The 20,318-nt window shown below is 41.5% G+C and overlaps 1 protein-coding gene and 1 long non-coding RNA gene across 2 annotated transcripts; both read right to left on the bottom strand.

The window, feature by feature from the left end:
• Positions 1-516: 516 nt before the first annotated feature.
• LOC118404019 (peroxisomal acyl-coenzyme A oxidase 1-like) lies at positions 517-12,860 on the bottom strand. Its single transcript, XM_035802944.1, has 14 exons — positions 12,506-12,860; positions 11,941-12,100; positions 10,697-10,857; positions 10,061-10,168; positions 9,508-9,627; positions 9,081-9,196; positions 8,458-8,627; positions 7,383-7,545; positions 5,160-5,350; positions 3,581-3,739; positions 2,914-3,019; positions 2,201-2,347; positions 1,798-2,004; positions 517-1,528 (listed from the first exon to the last, which is right to left on the bottom strand). The coding sequence occupies exons 1-14, from the start codon at positions 12,624-12,626 to the stop codon at positions 1,466-1,468; spliced, it is 1,992 nt and encodes a 663-aa protein (XP_035658837.1). The 5' UTR covers positions 12,627-12,860; the 3' UTR covers positions 517-1,465.
• A 2,114-nt stretch (positions 12,861-14,974) lies between these two features.
• On the bottom strand, positions 14,975-20,110 carry LOC118404028. The gene is made up of 4 exons (XR_004829734.1): positions 20,002-20,110; positions 17,080-17,209; positions 16,626-16,682; positions 14,975-15,727 (listed from the first exon to the last, which is right to left on the bottom strand). It is a non-coding gene; the product is annotated as an uncharacterized LOC118404028 (long non-coding RNA).
• Positions 20,111-20,318: the final 208 nt, after the last annotated feature.

Raw genomic sequence — 20,318 nt, 5'->3', positions numbered from 1 at the left:
GTAGTCTTCACACCATGTATCCAAGTAATCTCCAAGCCGATCCTATAGTAGCATAAGATACATGTAGTATCAAAAGCTGCCAGGAGAAGTGAAGCCGACTTAGGAGTGTGTTTGGCTTCCCAGTGGCCGATGACTCCCTTTGGCTGGCTATACTCCTTAGCCAGCTTTGATACTATCTTTATGTCACTGGTAAATCTGCCTGGAGATTAGTTTCCAAGCAGATTTATGCTAGTGAGGTCACACATCAACGTTCTCCCTGACACCCCATCTTGTCTACCATGTCCTCTGTTGTCTGGTAACTGCAATTCTGCACAGCATTGCATGTAGTGTACAATGATCGAGGTATTGATACCTGTGCAAATACAGGGGTAAGGCATGTATTTTCACGGGGTTTCTGAGCAACTTGTAGAACCTTATGCCACTTTGTTTTGAGTTGAAAGGTCCAAAACCAGAGAAAACATTTCCTTTCTCTTATGTATCTGGTTCAAATTGATAAGTCTTGAAAGACCAAGCCAGTAAGCCTGATTAACATCTTTTAATGGCTTTGAGCTCTTTGCATCACATTTTCATCACAATGAAATACATTAACATTGAATAAACAAAAGTATATATTCTTTTTAAAATCTAAATTTTAAACTTTGGCCATTAAAAATTTGTACATCATTTCTTGGCATACATAAACTTGTTACTCTGACACTGATAAATCCTGCATATACGTGATTTTCCACAACATTTGACTTGAGTAAGAATTAGGGAATGTTATTATCTTTAAAATATGCTCATTATTTCTATACATACTATTAATCAAACTAAAGTGCTGGGCTTACTTCATTGCTGAGAAAAAGAAACTAGACAGATATTCTGGGTCTCTTAAGGAGAAATTTAAAAAAGAAAATTTAGTCAGAGCCCACCAACCCGCCCTTAACAGTGATGGTGGTAGATTCCATCTTCCTGTCACCTTTGATTCACTACTGGCATCATCATGCTTCTGATTCCTGGAAAGTCAGTGCACGCAGTGAATCAGACATCTGATGAAGTTTGGCAGATTGACGAAAAATTCATGGTGAGTGTTTTCTTTGTATCCGAACAAAGCTCAATTTTACAACAATGGATTCTACCAATACAGATTCATTCAAAAACTACAAACTTTACAACTGTTACAGTAGTTCACCCTCCATACTATCATTCCAGTACATAGAACTCTAGCTTGATGCTTCCGTCTATTTTACGTTTGATTCCTAAGGGACATCATGTTAACAGACGTGCAGATTTATGCAAATAAAAATGCACATGTATGTTTCAACTGAGTAAGAAAGCTAGAGCAGCATAACTTGTGCATTGAATGTCCAGCTTGGAGAAAATCATATTGCATAAGCATTTAACTGGAATGATTCAGTGAAATTCATAGTAGGCACAGCATGTTAGAATCAAGATTCCATTTGAAGCCTTTCGTCATCAGATGTCTTCACAGCTTGGCCCTGTTGGCTTCAAGGAATGGCTTCAGGTACTTGTGGTAGGACTGGTGCACCTGAGGATGAACAGGTATCATTATAATGTAATTGACAGTATATAGTCAAAATATGTATTGATGTATGAAAGTATGCTGTTTGATCATGTAACCTGTGATACACAATCTCTCAGTACAGGATTTATTCAGGCTGTTTGACTGTTAAATGTTGAGTGGAGAATTTAACTGTAACATTGCATCTAGTTTCTGGATACCTGCTCACAATATAGTATAATTTCTAGTATAATATGCAACTTCACCCCCAAAAAGGATTGAGTATCTGCACTTACATCTGTTTTGTTGAGAGGAGAAGCCTTGGCCCACTCCAACAGATGTTGGTAGACGTTCCCATCGTAGCGCCCCAGTATGGAGTTCAGGATCCCGTCTGGGAAGTCGAAGGCGTCGACAAGAGCCACGGCGTCAGGACGGAGCTTGGCCATGAGGGCGTTGATGTGACGTCTGGCTTGGCGGATGTCTGACCCGGTCAAGTAGCCGTCCTGATAAAAAGTTGGTGACTATTAAGCTCCCATACTTTGATGAATTTAAGATTGTGTTTCTTATGACAGAGATTTGCTTGTTCATTCGAATATTCATATGCCATAAAGAAAAAGTTAATCTGCATTGATACAAGAACATGATACTTGATCATTTGCAGTTCTTCAGTATTGAATTCAGAGAATGGATTTCATGTACCTCCAGAAAGTCTCCGCTGTTTGTGACCAGTCCATGTAGAGCGTGCAGCTGACACAGCCTGGTCAGGACAGCAGAGATGGAGCTGTCCAGTCTGGAGTCTGTCAGCCTCTCTGCAAACGTTTTCACTACAAAGTACTGGCTGTGGGCCTGGGAACAGAGTAAAAATTGGCAACAGTGATCTGAGAAAAACGGTGAATTCAAATGAAATAACCTCTTTTGCTTCTAGCGGGGCTTGCTTCTAACTTATTAGGGTGTGTGTGTGTGTGCTGGTTTGCAATTTTTAATGTTGAATAAGGTTCTCCAATGCCAGAAAAGGTACTTTGCTGTAGAAAGGTGTTTCTCACCACTCGGCAAACTCCCTTTCTAGGCAAACTCCCTTTCCCAGCCTTAGAGACCCAAACTCCCACAGCTTGAAGTCTGAGGGGGATAGAGATGAAATACCTAACATCAACTGACAATATTCACTGAGTCAAAGAGCTCTGATTTACAATTGTTCAAATATTGCCCATATGTCAGTACAAAATTGTGCATTTCTGATGAGAAAATGCTAGTAGACCACAATCAGTTTTTTATCAGTAAAGATAGGATACTATTGTACATTTTAATTTGTATCTTAATCATTGACAACTTTCACAATACATATAGCTGTGCATACACTGTAGATTGTAACTTTGGAGTGTAGAGAGGCTAGAGTGCTGAGAAAGGTTTCTAACCATGGCTGCCTTGGTGAGATCCACAGACGAGGCATTCCATGCATCTGCTTGGTCCTTCCCTCCCTGCATCTCACTCCTCAGTTGTGCAGCTGCTTCACCAACTATCCTGTGAAGTGATGAGGAAAGAGATGTTTGTTTGTTAGTCTCACAATGAGTATTGGTGAACCAAACAAGTTTGCATTGCCTATGTCTTTTAAGAATGCACCAGATCACAACAGAGCCTTCTTAAAAATGCTGATTTTAAAACAGATGAAGTTGAAAACAGAGTCCTTGTATACACAGTTTCAGGAGTGAATATGAAATCCAGCCTCTTGAAAAAGCTTGATGAATTTTTACTTTAAAGTGTGTCCAAGGCCCAAGGAACAAGTAGTTGTTATAATTTTGAATTCGGGTATTTTCGCATTACCTAACAGCATACTGCAATCTTTGCATTAGAGTGCTTGCAAATGCAGATTCATTGCAACACTGGAATTAGAAGAAAAAGATGCAGCAAATATCAACCCTTGAAAGGGAGTGTTGTATTAGAGAAGTACAGATCTTCCACTGTTTAGTATGCATGCATGTGGAAGAATGTAGTAAGGACGTAGAGACTTAACCTGAATACATATTGTTTTGAATACATGCGAAGTGAAGAGGGGCAAAAGGCGGTATAACATTTTGTTCTTACCTGGCTGCCCTGTGCCTGAAGGCATCACACAGAGCCCCCAGATCCAGCATGTTCCTGGTTCTACCGGCTGCAGGAACCAGCTGTACACCGGACAGGTACGCCACCGAACCAGCCAGCTTCTCACCCTGCAGGGACTGGTTATAACTCTTCATCAGGTACCTGGGTGGGAATAGGATCATGCCATTTATCAGATAACTGTAGCAAGAGTGCTAGTACTTCCTAAGGATCCATGAAGAACAAGGCATCATGAGTGTGTCGGTGCATAGTGGCCATTGGAAAAAAGGAGCGAGTGGTGAGTTGAATTGTAGCAAGAAGTTGTAGAGTTACATGACAATGTGCATTGCACACTTTTGAAAGATACTTGCCATGGGAATTACCATACCATATTGTACCGTACTGTACCAAACCATACCATACCCCAATGTATGATACCATACCTCTTACAATACCCTTACCATGCCCTGTACCATACCAGTCATACTATACAGTATACACCATAACATGATACAACCATACACCGTACCATACACTATACCATATTGAGTGACAGATGAGAAAGTGGAAGGACCAGAGACAATCTAATTGCTGATGTTACTGTGTTATGTTCTAAGGACTTATATATTATACAAAATGTACTGCAAAGAACTGGCCACACACTGAAGTGTTGAGGAGCTTCATACTTAAATGTGTTGCCTACAAGTCTGAACACTAACATAACATAACATAACATAACAATATCATCAGATAAGAGGCATTTTGCCTATAAGATCTGCTTCTAAAAACATCTTAAGTTCTAAAAGAGAGTTCATGAGAGTCTGTAATAAAAGTCTATGTTGTGTTAGGCGTGTACCCCATCCCCCTCCAGTGACTGTCCAGTTTTGATTTGAAAGCGTTCACAGATTCTGCAGCAACAACGTCTGCGGGAAGACTATTCCAGGTGTTTATCGCCCTGACGCTGAAGAAGTCCGATCTGACCGTCTTCTTGGCGAGGGGTTTGGCGATCTTGTATGGGTGTCCTCTAGTACGTCCGTCAACATTGAAATCGAACAAGCGACTTGGGTCAATGCGATCAAACCCCTTGACCACCTTAAACATCTGGATCATGTCGCCGGTGTTCGAGGGTGGGGAGCCTGAGGCGACGCAGTCTGTCCTCGTAGGTAAGATCGCAGAAACCAGGTACAAGTCGCGTCGGCTTATGCTGTACTCTATCGAGCAACTGCTGGTCACCTATGTAGTGTGGACCCCAGATGATGTTCCCATACTCTAGTATAGGGCGAACCAAGGTCTTGTATAATATGGGTACAGTTTTCTCGTCGAGCCGTTGAAAACTCTTCCCGATGAGTCCCAGTGTTCGGAATGCCTTGCCAGCTGTGGCGGAACAATGCGTGTGGAATTTTAGTTTGTTGTCAACAATTACTCCCAGGTCCCGCTCCTCGATGGTTTCTTCCAAGGTGAAACCCTGCATCTCGTAATGTTGGCGAGGGTTACTAGTAAGAGTGAGTCTACTAGACTCCTTCACTCTAAAAGAAGGGGCTGTCAGCTTTTTGCTAGGGTTAGTTGGGTAACCTGACACACTGACCTTGCAGTTTGTAGCATCAGGACAACATGTTCTCCTTCAGCAGTAGAGGCCGGGGTTGCGTTGGTGTACAGACGAGGCAGCCCGCTGGCGTGAGAGTACCCGTGTCCTCCACACGCCAGACGACACTCCTCCATTCCCACATTGGCCATCGATGACGACAGAGCCTTCAGCCCGGCGGAAAGGGCATGGAGCTACAAATGAGAATTTGGGTAATTCTGGAATTAGTGATGGTATCACAGGCTGAACCTGACAATACGTAATCTAATGCTAGGTCACCTTTAGGCCACACCAATTTAATTTCTTGGTTCACGGATTTTTTCATAAAAAATATGGAGCGAGAGGGCGAAATAAAAATAACAATTGTAAAATGGTTGGGGTAAAGGTAACGGCTAATCCAAAACATAAAGAAAAAAGTTTTCAGCTTGAAAAAGGTATAAAAACACTATTCTTGTACAGTAACAGCACCTGTACCCACACTTTAAGGAGCTTATAATATAAAGGCCAATTTGCTACACCAGAAATTTGGTGAATGGTTTCATTAATGGTGAAAATTTGCTGAGTGGTAATTTTTATTTTTTTTTCCAAAAAATAGGAGCGAGCAAATCCGTGAACCAAGAAATTAAATTGGTGTGGCCCTATCTTCTTCTTCATGTAACGTCCAACTTCAAAGTGGTTGAAGGCTCTGGACGTGGTAGATGGTCATTTGGCTTTGGGTGGTCGTTTTTTACTACTTTACTCTGTGTTTGTATGGGTGTAGTATGAGTGGTATGAGACCAGTAGCCTAGCTCCTCAAGGGCAGGGGCGCTAATCCCTGTCCGCCTCCCTGTAGCTGGTCCCTGTATCTGTGCGGTAACCCATATGCGTAACTTGTCTATGGTGGTATTCAGGGATTATTCAACAGATGGGGGTTTCAAAATGCAATATTTTTTAAATGCAATATTTTTTATCTGTTGACTCCATACCCGTAACCTCCGTATTTTTAGAAACAGCGAATATAGGTTGCCCATGGATAAATGTGAACTAGCACTATACATCGTAGACTGCATGAACAATGCATATTGATCTTACAATTAGGAACATGAGAAAGATTATTAGATATTGTAAAACTGTAAAGTTTGAAACAGTAATCTTTATGTGGAGAAGCCTTCACCGGTGTTAAGTCCCACCCCTATCTTGGAGTGGACACCCATATCAACCACGCCACTAGCAAAGCTCGTAAGGTCCTAGGAGTCATTCGGCGTAACTTGACCCACTGTCCATCTAGGGTTAAGGCCACTTGTTACAAAGCGCTGGTACGGCCACATTTGGAATATAGTGCCATCGTCTGGGACCTGTCCACCAACAAAGGGATACAGGCGGTGGAGGCCGTCCAGCGCAGGGCCGCCCGAGTGACCCTTAATGACTACCGGCAGACTAGCAGCATGACACAAATGCTCACAGACCTGCAGTGGCGCCCTCTCTCCGAAAGGAGGAGGAACGCCCGCCTCACCTTTTTCTACAAAGTAGTTAATAATAATATTAAATATAGACACTATCAGCATACTCCAACCAGCCCAAGGGCATACCCGGGGAAGCCACAACCACAAATACCAGCCCATCTTCGCCCGTACCGACACAAACAAAAACTCTTTTTTTCCACGAACCATCTCTGAGTGGAACGCCCTGCCTGGCACAGTTATAAGTGCTCCCAACGTTGAGTGCTTCCATGCCAGGCAGGCGGCCTGCCCGCCCTAACCCAGGAGCCTCAACTAACCCCCCCCCCCCACGATGCCCCATGCGGGGCCATTTGGGGGTATATATATGTAGATGTAATATATGGATCAACTTTGACCTTGTCTTAAATTGCTTGGAATTTTGAATTGCTGTAAATCCATTTGATATTGCGTTCAGTAATTCTAGCAATTAAAAGGGAAAGGGAGTACCATTACAGTAGTATCTCATTGTCATGGCATCTAAATTTAGCGGTGGGTACATTTTTTAGCTAGGTTTAGAGTGATAAAATACACGTAATTGCAATTTTGAAACTAGTGGTTGAATAGTCGCTAAAATCAAGTTACTGTTAAATAACGAATTACAGTATGTAGTTAAACTTAAGAGAGATTTTAGTTAAACTTAAGTGGTTTCATCTTGTTTATTAACTAAGTAGATATGAAGACACATGTATGTTTCACTTTATAAGCTTACAGGGCACTGCTAAAGAATTTTCATTTTTTTTTTCATTACCTCAGGTAGGACACTGATGTCTCCCTTCGAAATCTGGCTGGAAGATGTCGTGTAAACAGACATCATGGTTTGTCCTGTGAGCCAGAAGGCGTAGGCAGCAGCCAGGTAGGGGAACAACTTGTACTGCTGGGTCACATAGTCCAACACCTGCGGCTCAGGGTGGCTGGAAGGGTCAAGAAGAAATCAGTATGAACATACGATATACGCAAGTTGGAAAACACAAAAATCAACCTTTTCCGTGGTTATCATCAAAGTTTTGAGCATACAGGATTCAAGGTAGCTGTGAACAGGAGGAAATACAGTCCTTCGTTTTTCATCAATTTTTTTTATTCATTCAATGAGTAAAGTGCATTGCAACCGGTGCAATGGCCGAGTGGGTAGAGTGTTCGCCTTGCATTCGGTAGGTCGTGAGTTAGATCCCCGGCCGAGTCATACCAAAGACTCTAAAAATGGTACATGCTGTTTTCTCTGCTTAGCACTCAGCACCAATGAGGAAGAGTATGGAAGTTAAACACACATCACTACCAGCGGACCAGCCCCCTGCTGTAGTCGCTTGCACATGTGTGGCCCAAGGGCTTCGAACTGGGGATGGGCGCCACCCTACGCGTCTGTAGATGCATGGGCAAACTTTAACTTTAACTAGTAAAGTAAGAGATCAAAACATCTATCAATTATGGTTATGTCAGTTGATGTTGAAGACCATAATATGGAAATGTAAGTTGATGTTGAAGACCATAATATGATTATGCTGATATCATTTCATATCTTTACAATACATTTTTAAAGGTTAGACACCCAAGTTAACAATATCTACATGTAAATTGGGCATTCAACTGGATAGAATTCAGAGTTTTTCTTTGGGATGTTTTGATGTATTTTCAGAGGGAGTTTTGATCATTGGTATAAACATTTCATTTTACAAAATTGCAAAACAAAGTAAGCCTTAGTTTGTAAAACTCACAATCTGTTTTCAAAAGATTTGGGTACTGACCCTTTCATTAACTTTTGCATGATACGAAAGTGTCTTCCTGTTGATTTTGTTATTGAGTCTAGAATTATGGTGATGGTAACTCACCCTGGCTTCATCTCGGACTGACGACGAACACAGCTGTAGCGAGTTGCTATGGTGACAGCCTTCGCCAGGTTCATGCCAGAAAACATGACTATGCCTGCTCTCACCTGCACCATGGTACCGTAAGCCAACTTGGTACTCGGTGGTCTCACGTAGGTACCATCAGGCTCAACCTGAAAGATCAAAAAGGTAAAAACTTGTAGAGTCAAACAGAAAAATTGTTGGTGACTGGTGGGTAGAAGCTCCATACGAGATACTAACTAAAACTATGTAGAATTGGACGAGACCATTTTGAGGGCTTATGGCTGAAGACATTTGGCTACACCAGGTCTGACTGCAGCTCGACTACTGACCTAAGCAAATCAATTAAAGAAGATGGTGCACTGGTGTTTTTGTGAGACTCACAGTGTGTTCTTGATTTGTTAATGGATTGATTTAATTTTAGCTATTTTGATTATCACTATTCAATTGCCAAAAGTAACCACCATCACAATTATTACTAGTGGATCACTCTGAGGCAAGCTGAAAACATTGAAGTCCTTAATGCTGAAGTGAAATGTTGTGAAATGTATGTGAATCTTGTATCTACCTTCACAATGGTAACAAATAAAGAAAATGAAACTAACCCTGGAGTACTTCATGAGCATGTTCTCTCGAGGGATCCTGACATTGTTGAGTGACAGGAAGCCGTTGTCCATGACGTCATACCCAAACTTGGGCCCTATGTCACCAACAGTCACTCCTGGAAATGGCACAATCAACAAGCTTTAATAGCTACATGTATATCAGCACCTTATTTGGTTCTAGTACCTGATATATAATTACCACCTTTAGCAGGTATAAGAGGAGTTTACTATGTTATAATGGCTACCAGTATGTCATGGGATAATAGTTATAAGCTTTCATAAAATGTCACAATTTGTTACACACAATGAGACACACCAACTTGAATCAGTATGAACATTCATATTAACTAATTCAAGCTGGTGTGTACACCAAAGGGCGGTCAGACAAGCTAAACAGATGGAGCAGGCAGTCTGAGGCAAAACGTACCAGGTAGAGGCTTGTGGTCCTCCAGACTTCGAATTTGCAGCATAAAAGGGTGGATGCCGTAAGACTTGCCGTAGATGTACAACTGAGCCATCAGGACTACATAGTTGGACGTCTTCCCCACTGTAAGAAAGGGGACCGATAAATCTGGTCAGGTGGTCACTTAAGACGGTTGACTCGTGGTCACTTCAAACAGGATTTTTAAATGATGGGAAAAGTCATTAAAGGGACCACCAAAAAGTCATATTGGCCCGTTGGTCCTTATGTATTGGTGGTCACTTGTACAGGTTTGACTGTTATCAATGGCCCACTGTGGTCCTTATGTAGAGGTGGTACAGGTTTGACTGTACTATAAATGTAAATTACGTCAGGTCACTAATGTCAAAGAAACTATTAACATAGCGGGACTACTGTTTCCCAATCACAAAGTTACCATAAGTTACAATGTTAACTGTTGATATATTCCTTGCTTAGTAATAGCCTTAATCATACTTGGTGATACTTTTCACTACAAATATTGTATATGCAATAGTTACTAGTAAAAACTGAAACTCACTTCCACCAGGCCACCACTTGGATGCTGAGAGAGTTGGAGTGTTCAGGATGAACTCCTGGGTTTTAGGGTCATAGGTCGCGGTCGTCTCCAGGCCTCTAACAAAGGTTCCTGAAAAAGAATTTAAAAGAGGACTTGAAATTGACTATTCCACAAGCTGCTGTCATGCCAACAAGCAGTTACTCAAGCAACTGGATATAATTTTGGAAACGGTCAGCCGTTTCAGTAGTTGAAATGTCTGACCATTTCCAAAATCATATCCAGTTGCTTGAGTAACTCCTTTTTGGCATAAATTCTTATTACCTGGATGTCTAATCTTCATGATCGATGTAGCTGTCATTATGAACCATTTTTTTGTAATTTGCTGTTTATATTTACAGGAAGGCTAGTACTTACCATTATTTTAGCTACACAAAGTACTGTGATGTATATGGACTAAATAAAGTAGCCTGGAGTCAAGTCTTATTAGTTTTGGTCCGCTCTCCATGCAAGGTTACTTCTGGAGTGGATGAAAGCTATCAAGATTGGACTGGAGGCTATTAAGATAAAGTATCAAAGTGTCCCAAAAGTTTTCAAAAGATGACTTCTGGAAGAGGTGACTGTCATGATCAGTTTTGTCTTTGAGAAAGGATGTATCACCATGTCCTATCTCTGTCTGAGCGTATGTGCCAATGATGGTGTAGTTCTCTGCCAACTTCAGCCACTTGTCCTTCTGTTGTTCCGTGGCCTGTCCGTACAGGGTGGGGAGGAACATCCTGGTGTGTACACTCATGGGATGTACGTCTGACACAAGAACGGCACTGCAGGATGAGGAGTTCATTGGTCAGTCAGTGAACATTACAACCTGAATTCTTGATATAAAGTGCCCTGAGACATGAGTAGTAACTTTGTCAATAGTAACATGTATAAACTTAAAGCCTTTAGGACTGTAACTACGTACTATTTAGAATGATGTTAAAGCTAGGAAGTTTTAAGCACTTGAGAAATAATTCCTTTAAAATTGAATGAAGCTGTCAGCATTTGATTGGTGTATATTCTATTAATATTTATTCTATCTTTTTAACTTATCATAGGCTGTTAGGATAACGAGGGTTAGGTACTGGTAATGGTCACTTTAAAGACTCTACTCTACTAATATCAAGGATGTCATCATCATTATTCATCCAGTTTTCACCGGTGAGGTACAATAGAGAAAGTTTTGTCCAGTATGACCTGCCATTCAAGGCAGATATTTAAAGCAGACCCTGACAGTCCAATGTCAGGATGTCAGTCACTGTTAATTCAGTATGAGTGCAAAATCTTGGAACTGCCCTAATGTTCTGATGCATCCTGTATACACTTAGTTCTGAAACCCCTACATTAGGCCACACCAATTTAATTTCTTGGTTCACGGATTCGCTCGCTCCTATTTTTTGGAAAAAAAATAAAAAATAAAAATTACCACTCAGCAAATTTTCACCATTAATGAAACCATTCACCAGCTTTCTGGTGTAGCAAATTGGCCTTTATATTATAAGCTCCTTAAAGTGTGGATACAGGTGCTGTTACTGTACAATAATAGTGTTTTTGTACTTTTTTCAAGCTGAAAACTTTTCTTCTTTCTGTTTTGGATTGGCCGTTACCTTTACCCCAACCATTTCACAATTTTTATTTTTATTTCGCCCTCTCGCTCCATATCTTTTATGAAAAAATCCGTGAACCAAGAAATTAAATTGGTGTGGCCTTAGGGTTCAAGGATAAGGGATGTCAGAACGTAGGGGTTTGGACAATAGGGGTGTCAGAACATACTAAGCAATAGGGTTGTTACTTAGGGGTGTAAGAACATACATGTAGGACTGTCAGATAGAACGTATCATTACAAAAGTGATAAAACCATGACACACCTTGTGTAGAAGAGTTGGTCCTGAGCACTTGTGATCTTCAGTTCCTTCATCTTGGTGACCATCAGGATGCCCTTCTTTAGTTGGGTCTCATACTGCTGTTCTCTCGACATGAAGTTCAAGTCTTCATGTTGGTAGTCGGGGTCATTTAGGGCAAGGGATTCTGGTAAAAAAAGAAATTCAAGATGATGGTGATCTCTTTTCAACAAGCACATTATTCAGTTTAGCATGATTACTCATTGCAATGTTGTCAACTAGGTTGTGCACATAACAATTTATGAATCCATTTATTCATAATAATAATTATTGATGGATGACAATTTGTAACAGTGGCGTTCAAGTGCCGCCAAACTGACCAAGCCAACTGACCCATTTGGCATAATGGTTTAGTGCATTTGGTTTTTATGACAACTGTATTATTAGAAATATTCCTAGGGGAATCCCAAGACAGTCACACCACATTATATCATATTATTGTGAAAAAAGCAGTTGCCTTACGCTATTAGGTCTCTACAAATTTATCACAGATCTACAAGTTACTCTAGAAGGGAAATATTACAACACTCACCTAACTCCCTTTTTCTTTTGACGCTCTCCTGGCCTCCATACAGGAAGTTTGTGATCTTCTCTGGATCAAAACTGGCGTTCTCTCGCTCTTTCTTCAGGTCTGGATTCATCTTGGCCACCATTTGTATGCACAAAAGGTCAGGGGTCACTAACCATTAGGACAATGACCCTAAATGTAACTATTGCACAGCCTTTTCAGGAAGTGCTGAGGGCAGAGATTGATCAGGTCAAAGGTTAGTCTGGACAAAGGTCACAGCGGCTAGGTCAATAACCCCTATGTCATGACTGGTAGGACAGTGACCTTTGATGGTCTTAAAAACTACATGCTTTAACCACCAGTCCTGAATGTGTTGTTCGCAAGTTCTGACAAGACAAACAAGAGTTTGACAAAAACACTCAAAAACATTATACCTCCATAATGAGTAAATCTGAACCACTCCTTATGTAACTAATGAAATTTGTCGTCTTTTTCTCACCAGCATTAATTTACATGTACCACTGAGTTATAAACTATGTACGCTCCAAAAATATAGTATTAAGAAGCTTCTTTGTAATTGTCCCCCTGCATATGAGTGTCAGTCTCAGTTGGAAGTCTCAAGAGAAATTTCAAATGAAGTATTACTTACAGAGATGTTAATTGATATAAACTTTATAAGACCTTCAGAGTCTATAGGAGAAGCGAGTAGGTTGCCTCTTCTTCCTATCGTTACGTATTACTTACAGAGCTGTTTATTGATAAACATTTTATAGGACCTTCAGATTACTCATTTCCGAAGCTAACTTACCGGATCTGTGTTATTTCATGCCATAGTTGTGGCGTACATATACCGACACTAGTATACTTCAGGTTACTCGCACATGCACATGTACCTATAAATTAACTTCCTGACAAATTCAGCTTTAGGTGAGTAAACACCCATTCCGCCGTTTGCAGCACTGGGCAAATCCTATCTCCCCCCTCCTACGGGAGTTAGGGTTGGGTTAGCCGGCTGGCGGCACCGTTCCCGGTCTAATACAGCTCAGAAGTTAATTTTAATTTGGGCATTCCTCTAGATACCTCTGCCGCCCAATACACAGGGCAAAGTTCCTATTTCTAAAATGTTCCTATCTGGAGATTCCCTCTTCACACGCAAGGCGCATTGTACAGACTAGGAAATATGGCTCTATCTTGACTCTTTCAAACTTTCTAATGGCGCATTGTATTGTATGTAATTATATAATAGATAACTATATCCAGAATCGAAGTTTTTTACTTTACAATGTCTTGTTAAAATATATACAACACCTACATCCCGGAGACTTTCAAACGTATAAAACGCATTGTACCATACTGCATAAATCACCCCTTAGCCGGTCAAGCGCCTTGTAGAGTATGTTGTATACGAGTATTGTATTTATGTTATATTGAATAGAAACTATATAGCTTTATAGTTTGGCAGGTTCTTGGATAAGACACCAAGTTTGGTAAACAAGGTCTAGCTTTCTGTTTACATTTACACATGTGCAACAGGAACCGTTTGGTATATCATTCTTTAGTCATTTGAGATGCCACAGTATTGTCATCTTAGACTGGATCCCAAGCTTGCACCAATAACAGAATTTAGCATGACGCACATTTGTTTAGTCATTTCATGAGCCCCGCTACCAGTTTGGACTTACGAACTTACTACCATTCTTATCCCTGACTCGTATGTAATCACACCGTTTGAAATTTTATTCGTTCATAGCTCTATTCCATTTCTATACTCCATGTATTATTTGCCGTGCCCTTTGCTCCTATCTATTTCTTAAGTGCTAGTTCGTACGCCATCATACTAGTGTCTCTATATTTGCAGTTAATGCCCTGGATCTATTTGATTTGTAACTTTATAATTGATCATTTCCGTTCCTTCCCACATTGTATTTTTTGCTCACAGTGGTGGTTTTGGTTGACAAGTTGTAATTTGTTGAAAGTTTTGCATACTTTCCCTATTGTCCAATGTCACGACTACATGTAAGATCGATGTGTATTGTCTCATAAATATTAGTAAATCCCTTGGGATTCACTGTGCACAAGGGAATTTGCGTATACAGTTTGCTACAAAGTTGTACTTGTCATGTTTACATTATGACCAATATCATGTTTATACTTTTGTTACCTACGGGATTAAACAGCTGTGTTCCGCCAAGCATGAAACCTCTTTAACGTCGTATTTTGCGTCCTATTATTCAGCTAGGATTCTACAAGGTGTAAAACACATTTCCACGTCGGATTCTGCGTCCCATTATCCAGCTAGGATTCCACAAAGTGTAAAACGCTTTTTGCCGGTAGGCAAAAACTGAGTATTAACAGAGCTCGAGATGGGATCGACTGAATTCAAGTTTCCTAACGGCTTCTGTTGGGTTTAATTGTATCTCATCCTTAGCTACCCCTGTCAATCAATGAGATCCTTTGGCTTAAAACGCTTTAAAAAATAACAACACAGGAGCATGGTTTTAAAGTAGTCCAGTTTTATTCACCTTTCATATTGAAACATTCACCACCATTCCCTTGCTTAATGAGACGTGCACGTCTGGGAATTCTTATCAAACTTTATTTAATGTTATCTTAAATGTTATTCAATTGATAATCACCCAAATTACCCTGCTGGTATTAGTAACGAAATTCGATGAATCAACGGTCAAAAGATTGTTTCAAACTTTGATTTCATTTGTGATATTTCTTCGGTTGGTCTTGCGTTTTTATGATGATAAAGCCTTTCACACAAGCATGAGGAATTTACCTGCCGGCGTGTCGGTACCTGTGTTGCCTAATCTCCAGGCAGATTTACCAGTGGCATAAGATAGAATCAAAGCTGGCCAAAGGGAGTCATCAGCCACTGATAGCGAAGCACACCGCTAGGCCGACTTCACTCCTCTGGCAGTTTTTGATACTACATCTTATGCTACCGCAGAATCTGCTTGGAGATTGCTGTTGCCTCCCTCAGGGCAATGGTATTAGGGTGTACTTCTCACCGCTAGGTTTGCCTTTATTGTCTCGAGAAATGTAGCAGAAGTACCAGGAAAACAGGTAAACACCCCTTTGGTCGTGTATCAAAGCCTTTATCGTCTATTTATGTAACAACACAATGGAACTATCCCCTCCCAACGCCATAAATGCACTTCTGCCAACAACTTTCCGAGGGCCTAGGGCCGCACCGATAGTTGCATAGCTGGCGCTTCTCCAGCTCCATCTCCTGCAGGTCTGTTAGGACAAAGGAAGAAATGTAAGAAATACTAATTGCTACGTACGTGGCATGAGACGGTATCATAAGCTGGCAAAGGACTGTAGACGGTCTTGGAGTGTTCGGTGGCCAGTGAACACTCATATGCTTCCTTTGCCACTGAGCTTATGATACCATCTTATGCCACCGTAGGTTCTGCTTGAAGATTACATGAATTCATCCGCGCGCGTTAAGCTGGACTAGGATCTGCTTGGAGATTACAATTCCTGTAGAACTCAGGGAATTAATGCCAATCAGGATACATCTCTATATATATATCTATCTATCTATATATATGTATCTATCTATTTATATCTATCTATCTATCTATCTATATCTATATATCTATATATCTGTATATATATATATATATATATAGAGAGAGAGAGAGAGAGAGAGAGAGAGAGATGGATATATAGATATATAGATAGAGAGAGAGAGAGAGAGAGAGATGGATATATATATATATATATATATATATATATATAGATAGATATATTATACTGTCAGGCTTGCCAATGTGAAATGCGATCACGTACAGGTCATTAAACTAGGTCAAAAAAAAAATACTAATTGCAAGCTGATTTGAGACAGAGGGAAAATTGACAACGATCTACGACAATGAAAAACAGTTAAACGACATTGTGCGAAAGAACGTCATGTCACCTATGAAGTTAAGACATAATTTATCCAATAAATACTGTTGCTTTTGTTGAGCACCCCCCCCCCCCCCCCAAAAGGGGGTGGAGTGGTCGGACTCAAAGGGGGTCAGAAAGAGGGGAAAGCTGGAGAAAGTCTGAAAGAAACTGCTGTGAGGCAAGGACGTGAATAAAAAGTGGAAACTGATATAGTAAGTACAACACAACTAAGTAAACGCACCTAGCATGTCCTCGTCAGCCTCCTGGTCTCGCATCTCCATTTCCACCTGCAGGTCTTCTGTTGGGACAAGAGATAAAATACAGGAGACGTTAGAAACACTGAAAGCAACCCGAGACAGACACATTTGAGATTTACGTCAATCAAACATTAGTGTACAACATACAATGTGTACGCCATAGCTGTGATAGCATGCAGCCACAAAACACATTGCATCACAAACGTACCATGTGATGTGGTGGGTAGGGTTGTTTACAATGGTTTGGTTTTATACAGATCTCCATTAGTGACTGATATGTCACTATTCTAGGAAAATCAAAAAGAGTACTAGCTAGTTTCCTTTTTGAGAAAGGATCAACCAAATGTGTCCAGATATGTAGCTTGTTTTCTTCAGGACAAACCTGGTGTGTTACCTTAAAGGTACATTACTGGATCTGTGATACAAATAAAACCGTACCTTTCAGTCCGGCCACCAAGTCTTTTAAATCAGACAGCAGCTCCTCCTCACGACGTGCAGGCACGGCCGCGGCCAGCACCACGCAGCACAGGAAAAGGACACCACACAAGGCCAGCTTCATCTTCGAACTCTGAAGAATGAAATCCAAACAAAACTTCCAAGTTACAAACGATTCAGTCATATATGCAAGTGTGACGTCATGGTCGGGCGCTTGGGTCGCATTAAATCGATCCTGAGTTAAACATAACGATGCAAGTATAGTTTTAAATAAAATAAAAATGAAAATAAAATGTTTGACCAGTTTGAGCACTCAAAGAACAAACGGGTGAAAGCGCTGTAGCCGGCCGGAATGTACCCCTAGTCAGAACGCGACCGAGTAAACTGTGGCCAGATCGCCTAGGGCAAGCAAGGAAAGTCGGGATGTAGGATGTAGAAGAACACAAAGATCTCATTCACACACCGTAATTATGAAGATAATTACAGATAATCATTGCTCTGGGCTCAGTACCCACACAAAGACTCATTTACACACCGTAATTTTGAAGAGGATTACAGATAATCATTGCTCTGGGCTAGTAATCACTTGGTACACACCCAAAGACTCAGTGGCACATCGCAGTTATAAAGTTGACTACAGGTAATTATTGACCTGGGCCAGCTCGGACCATTACAGACTCGGCGCAAACTATGGTCAAGACAACTGACAAGCCCAACACTTCTGTTTTTGTGGAACTATTTCCCTACACGGTCGATTCCCAGCCCAAATAAAACAGCAAGGCAGCTAATAGCCATATCTGTTAATGCTTATTTTTTTTACGCGTGTACCTTGCCTGAAAGAAGGCCAGTCTCTTTTTTTTCTATTTTGCTTTTGGACAGACGGGGACAATGTGGTACTGCACTCAAGTTAGTAACTTATATCAACAGTGCCACATACACGGTACAGACAGAAGGTAAAGGTAGTCCTTTTACCTCCCCGACCGAAATCAGGTACCCATTTTTTACATCTGGGTGAAGTGAGGAAGGTCGTGTGAAGTGCCTTTCCCAAGTGCACAACGTCGGGGCGGGGCACGGTGGGGATCGAACTCAGAACCTCTAGGTTCCGAGCCGAACGCTCTACCAGTTACGCCACGCCCGACGCACAGTTACGCCACGCCCGACGCACAGTCTCATTTGTGGTGCGTATGTTGTACTATCTCAAACTGGGTTCATTTGCATACTTCGGATAGTCGTTCGAATTCATGTGTGGCAACATTCGTCTTGTAATAGAAAATGTGGTGTGTGGTCCATTTGTCTTTTTATAGAAAATATTTCATGCTTTCGATTCTTGTTCTTGTGTAAATACTGGGTAACACCCCTTAGTGTTGGGGCAATCCACCCAGGGCGCAGTACTACTGTTTTACTGGCCGTTCGTCATGTGTTGTAACACCTCTTTCTTAATTGAACTTAACAGGATTACCTCGAAGGGTGGTTGAATATGGTAGATTATTCCCGTCGATAATAGTTCTTGGGAAATATGAGTATTTGAGACAATCATTATTGGTCTTGATGAGTTTGTATGAGTTTGGGTGATTATGTCGAGATTGCCTTGGGTTCAGCTGCAAATCGACCGGCAGGGCTACCTGAATCCAGTGCCGTCCAAGCACTGGAAACAAGTGATTAAAAAGGGGGCGAAGCTTTCGTAGTTTTGTTTTTATGCTTCCTTTCGGCAGTTAGTTCGGTCAAAGTCTGCTTGTAAACTTTTCCAACATCAAAAATGAGCGACAACCTACGGCGAATGTGACGCGCCGTGAATACCGCTCGAAGCCTGTTGACTGTTAATCTGGCATCCAGTCCCTTCATGGCTTGAGCGGCCAACGTAGCTAGTTTAGGCTCTCTACGGGACAGATAACGATTTCTGCCGCCGGAGTGATCGTCTGCACCCGGTAGGATTTTCACGCGGGAGGACTTTGCCCGTAGGATGGCTAATTTAATCTCCACCGTGCAAAACCCATACCGGGAGTGAAAGATTACCCCGGCGGCAGAAAGCTTCTCCTGTCCCGAAGGTAGCCCAGCCAATCAACGGTAGACTGGATTCCAGGTTATTTGACTTTTGACTAAGCATATCCTTCTCGGCCATTGCGCCCCAAACCACTAGATAATGCGTATCTGTCAGGGTGGAGATTGTGATCCGGCAGAGGAGCCGATTTTACCAGTAGGGATCGCGAGCGGAGTTTTGTAGACATCAGTTTGCTAGCAATGAGTTTGGGTGGAGTTTTACTTATGACTCGCAAGATTGACAGTCAAAGCTAAAAAAAGTAACATGCAGTCTCTCATAAAGTCTCATTATTCTCTTGGAGTCTTCAATAAGGAAGTCTTCAATATGGAAAACACAGAAAGCTTCGTCGCTCTAAGTTCAGCTAATGAAGTTAATTCGGTACGCGAATACTTGAAGTGTACGACTTCGATCCCTACGTCACTCCCCAGAAGTACATTAATGTAACAAACAATGGGGTTCAAAGACTGCCAAACTGGCCATGCCAAACGGCTTTCAGTCTTTTGGCGTGACGGTTTATTAGCGTCTGGGTTTGTGATCTGGCGGCCCGGATTCGGCGCGGGTTCGAATCCCGGGAGTCAGGATTTGTTTCTGTCTGTTTCTACAGTACCAATTACGGAATCTGCCAAAAGTAACTTAGGGAATCGCGACCAACTGCGCGGTTGATGGCGAATCATAGATGGCAGAATCATTACTATGACAAAATACGGAACCTTGCGACGATCTTGACAGCAAAATAGTTTGGTGGCAAAACGTCTAGAAACTGCATAAAGTTGGTCTGGAATATGAACTTTCTGCCTAAGCAAGCTAACAAACAAACGAAAAAAGAATTACAGCTGCAAACATGACACAACTTGCCGCTGTGCTACCACTACGGTGTTGCTACTCACCGAGTTTCTTGTCAGGACGTTCGCGGTGAGACTGTCGTCGTCTGGAGATCTTCTTCAACTCTTCTTGTCGGGTCTGGAAGTAGAAGTGCGGAAGACGGGATGGGCTGAGCTCTTTTTAACTGTTCCTGCACCGCAATTATGTGAATTAGCCATATGACGACATTCCAACTGACGTAAGTAGTTGTCTGCTCATCTGATGCAACTTCTCCATTGCTGGCGTTCAAAGCCTCAGCCTAAGCTGAATTCAGTTTGGATTTTACCTTTAACGTTACTATCAATGGAAAGGAAAGAGATCACCACCAAAAATGTTTTCTAAG

Source organism: Branchiostoma floridae, chromosome 17 (genome assembly GCF_000003815.2).
Source record: "Branchiostoma floridae strain S238N-H82 chromosome 17, Bfl_VNyyK, whole genome shotgun sequence".
NCBI classification, from domain to species: Eukaryota; Metazoa; Chordata; class Leptocardii; order Amphioxiformes; family Branchiostomatidae; genus Branchiostoma; species Branchiostoma floridae.
Note: the sequence above shows the minus strand (reverse complement) of the source record. Positions and strands in the feature narration are given on the sequence as shown.